The sequence below is a fragment of the Sphaeroforma arctica genome (genome assembly GCF_001186125.1).
Source record: "Sphaeroforma arctica JP610 unplaced genomic scaffold supercont1.171, whole genome shotgun sequence".
Lineage (NCBI taxonomy): Eukaryota > Ichthyosporea > Ichthyophonida > Sphaeroforma > Sphaeroforma arctica.
Window position 1 is genome coordinate 46,701 of NW_014040387.1, and position 1,833 is coordinate 48,533.

At 39.9% G+C, this 1,833-nt stretch overlaps 1 protein-coding gene across 1 annotated transcript in view; it reads left to right on the forward strand.

Annotated features, from left to right (window-relative positions):
• Positions 1-592: 592 nt before the first annotated feature.
• The window catches only part of SARC_03387 (hypothetical protein), a gene marked incomplete at its 3' end in the record, with an annotated part of 4,961 nt that continues 3,720 nt past the window's right edge, over positions 593-1,833 (forward strand). The window contains exon 1 of the mRNA XM_014302821.1: positions 593-996. Within this exon, the coding sequence (XP_014158296.1) occupies positions 648-996 (349 nt within the window). The 5' untranslated portion in view covers positions 593-647. The remainder of the gene's footprint in view (positions 997-1,833) is intronic.

Consider the following 1,833-nt stretch of genomic DNA (forward strand, 5'->3'; position numbering starts at 1 on the left):
AATGCGAAACCTATTGCAGTATTTGTCGGTACTGGAGTTTATTCTCGCACTTCTGAACATATTTTACATACATACATCTGCGCAGGTTGCGGTTGTATTATCTTCGACTCGCGCAAGTTGGTATTGTGATCCGAGGCATCATGATTGCGGCACCTTCAAGCAGTGACATACTCACCTATTTGGAGTCTCACTTCGTGTGAACATATCAACAATCCACCGATAAATGTAATCGTGACACCTATATAGAATGACCATATAGTTTATTCATTGAATGCACGAAAGTGTTCCCGACACCCGTATACAAGGCGTGACTGAAATATATCCACAATCCCGTACAACCTCTAACCTGGAGAGTATATATGGCAGATTGGCAGACTTAGCAGCACTGCAGCTGGTAGCATATATACTGCATCACAAATTCTCATCAGTCATCATACTCGAATGCAAAGGTATGTCATTGATTTTTCCGACCAATAATATTTGGCTAAAAAATCGGTATGTACTCTGAAAAGTGTACACGAGTTCGTAATATTTTGAAAAGTTTTGGGTTTTAACCTTGTGCATGTAGCGATTTGTTGTATTATGAATATGTGTATTGTATTGAGAAGCGCATCTGGCTTCAGAACTTCATTCCCTATAGTGTAGATATGCCTGATACAAGTGGTAGTACGAGTGCTGCAGCCCCAGTAAAGGGCCGAGGTCGCTTTGTTGGGCTGAAAAGTGCGAATAAACAAATCACAGCCAGCAAACAGTCTGATGCATCTTCGAATGCGGCAGTCGCTGAGGGACCCACTCCGGACAGCATCACGGATGTAGTTCCTGCGACTAAACCCAAGCGCGTGGTCAAAAGCGGTACCAAACGCATGGTTAATCGTATACCCGCAGATATAATGGAGAACGAAGCACTGGCAAAGGCTATGGAGGCTCTGCCGAAGAATTACAACTTTGAGATATACAAGAGTGTGTGGCGGCTGAGGGCTACCAACTCGAAACGAGGTGAGTACGAGCCCGGTATTAGTCCTGATTCGACAGTGTTGAAGCGGGCGTTTTATACTATACTGCTAATGTACTCTTCTGTTGTATAGTTTACTGATAATGTATTCTTGTGTTGTATATGTGTTGTTTGTTTAATTGAAATCACACAAGCTCTTAGTCACAACAGTGTTAAAGAGTATTACAGTATACTATTATCCTTAAAGAGTATTACAGTATACTATTATACTTGCCTGTGTTTTCGTGCATGTGTTCTACATGTGTGCGCGATTTTTCATGAGACCAGTTTGGTTGCGTTTGATTCCACCTATCTGCACAAGTACTTTTTTTTAGCTTTCGCATGTTTACACTATCCTACTGCAGTGTTAAAACAACTTGCATGAAGTATGGTACTTTTTCTATCTATGGTGCCTAATTTATGGTAGTTGCACTCGATTGTTGGACTTTGTGAGTACATACAATATGAACTGCTGAACATTTGTATTAAACTCTGCATACATGTATACCAGTACAGTTATTGATTGGGGTAGCGGGTGTGCATACATCGATTTGGTATAGTGCTGTTCGAGAACTCCGCTTATATATGTATATATGTGTTCATTTATGTGTTGCTGTTAGCACATTACATGTGTATATGTATTGTTTATCTATGTGTATGTGCATATCTATATAGCATTCGTGGGTGTGAAGTTGTCTTCCCATTCGTGTTGTAAATAGTGTGTGAAGGTGTGAATATATATGTATTGTGTGCTGGATATGCATGCATGAGTATAAGTTGGTGCATCCAAACAGTGATATATATATATATATATATATATATATGTGTGTGTGTATGTGTGT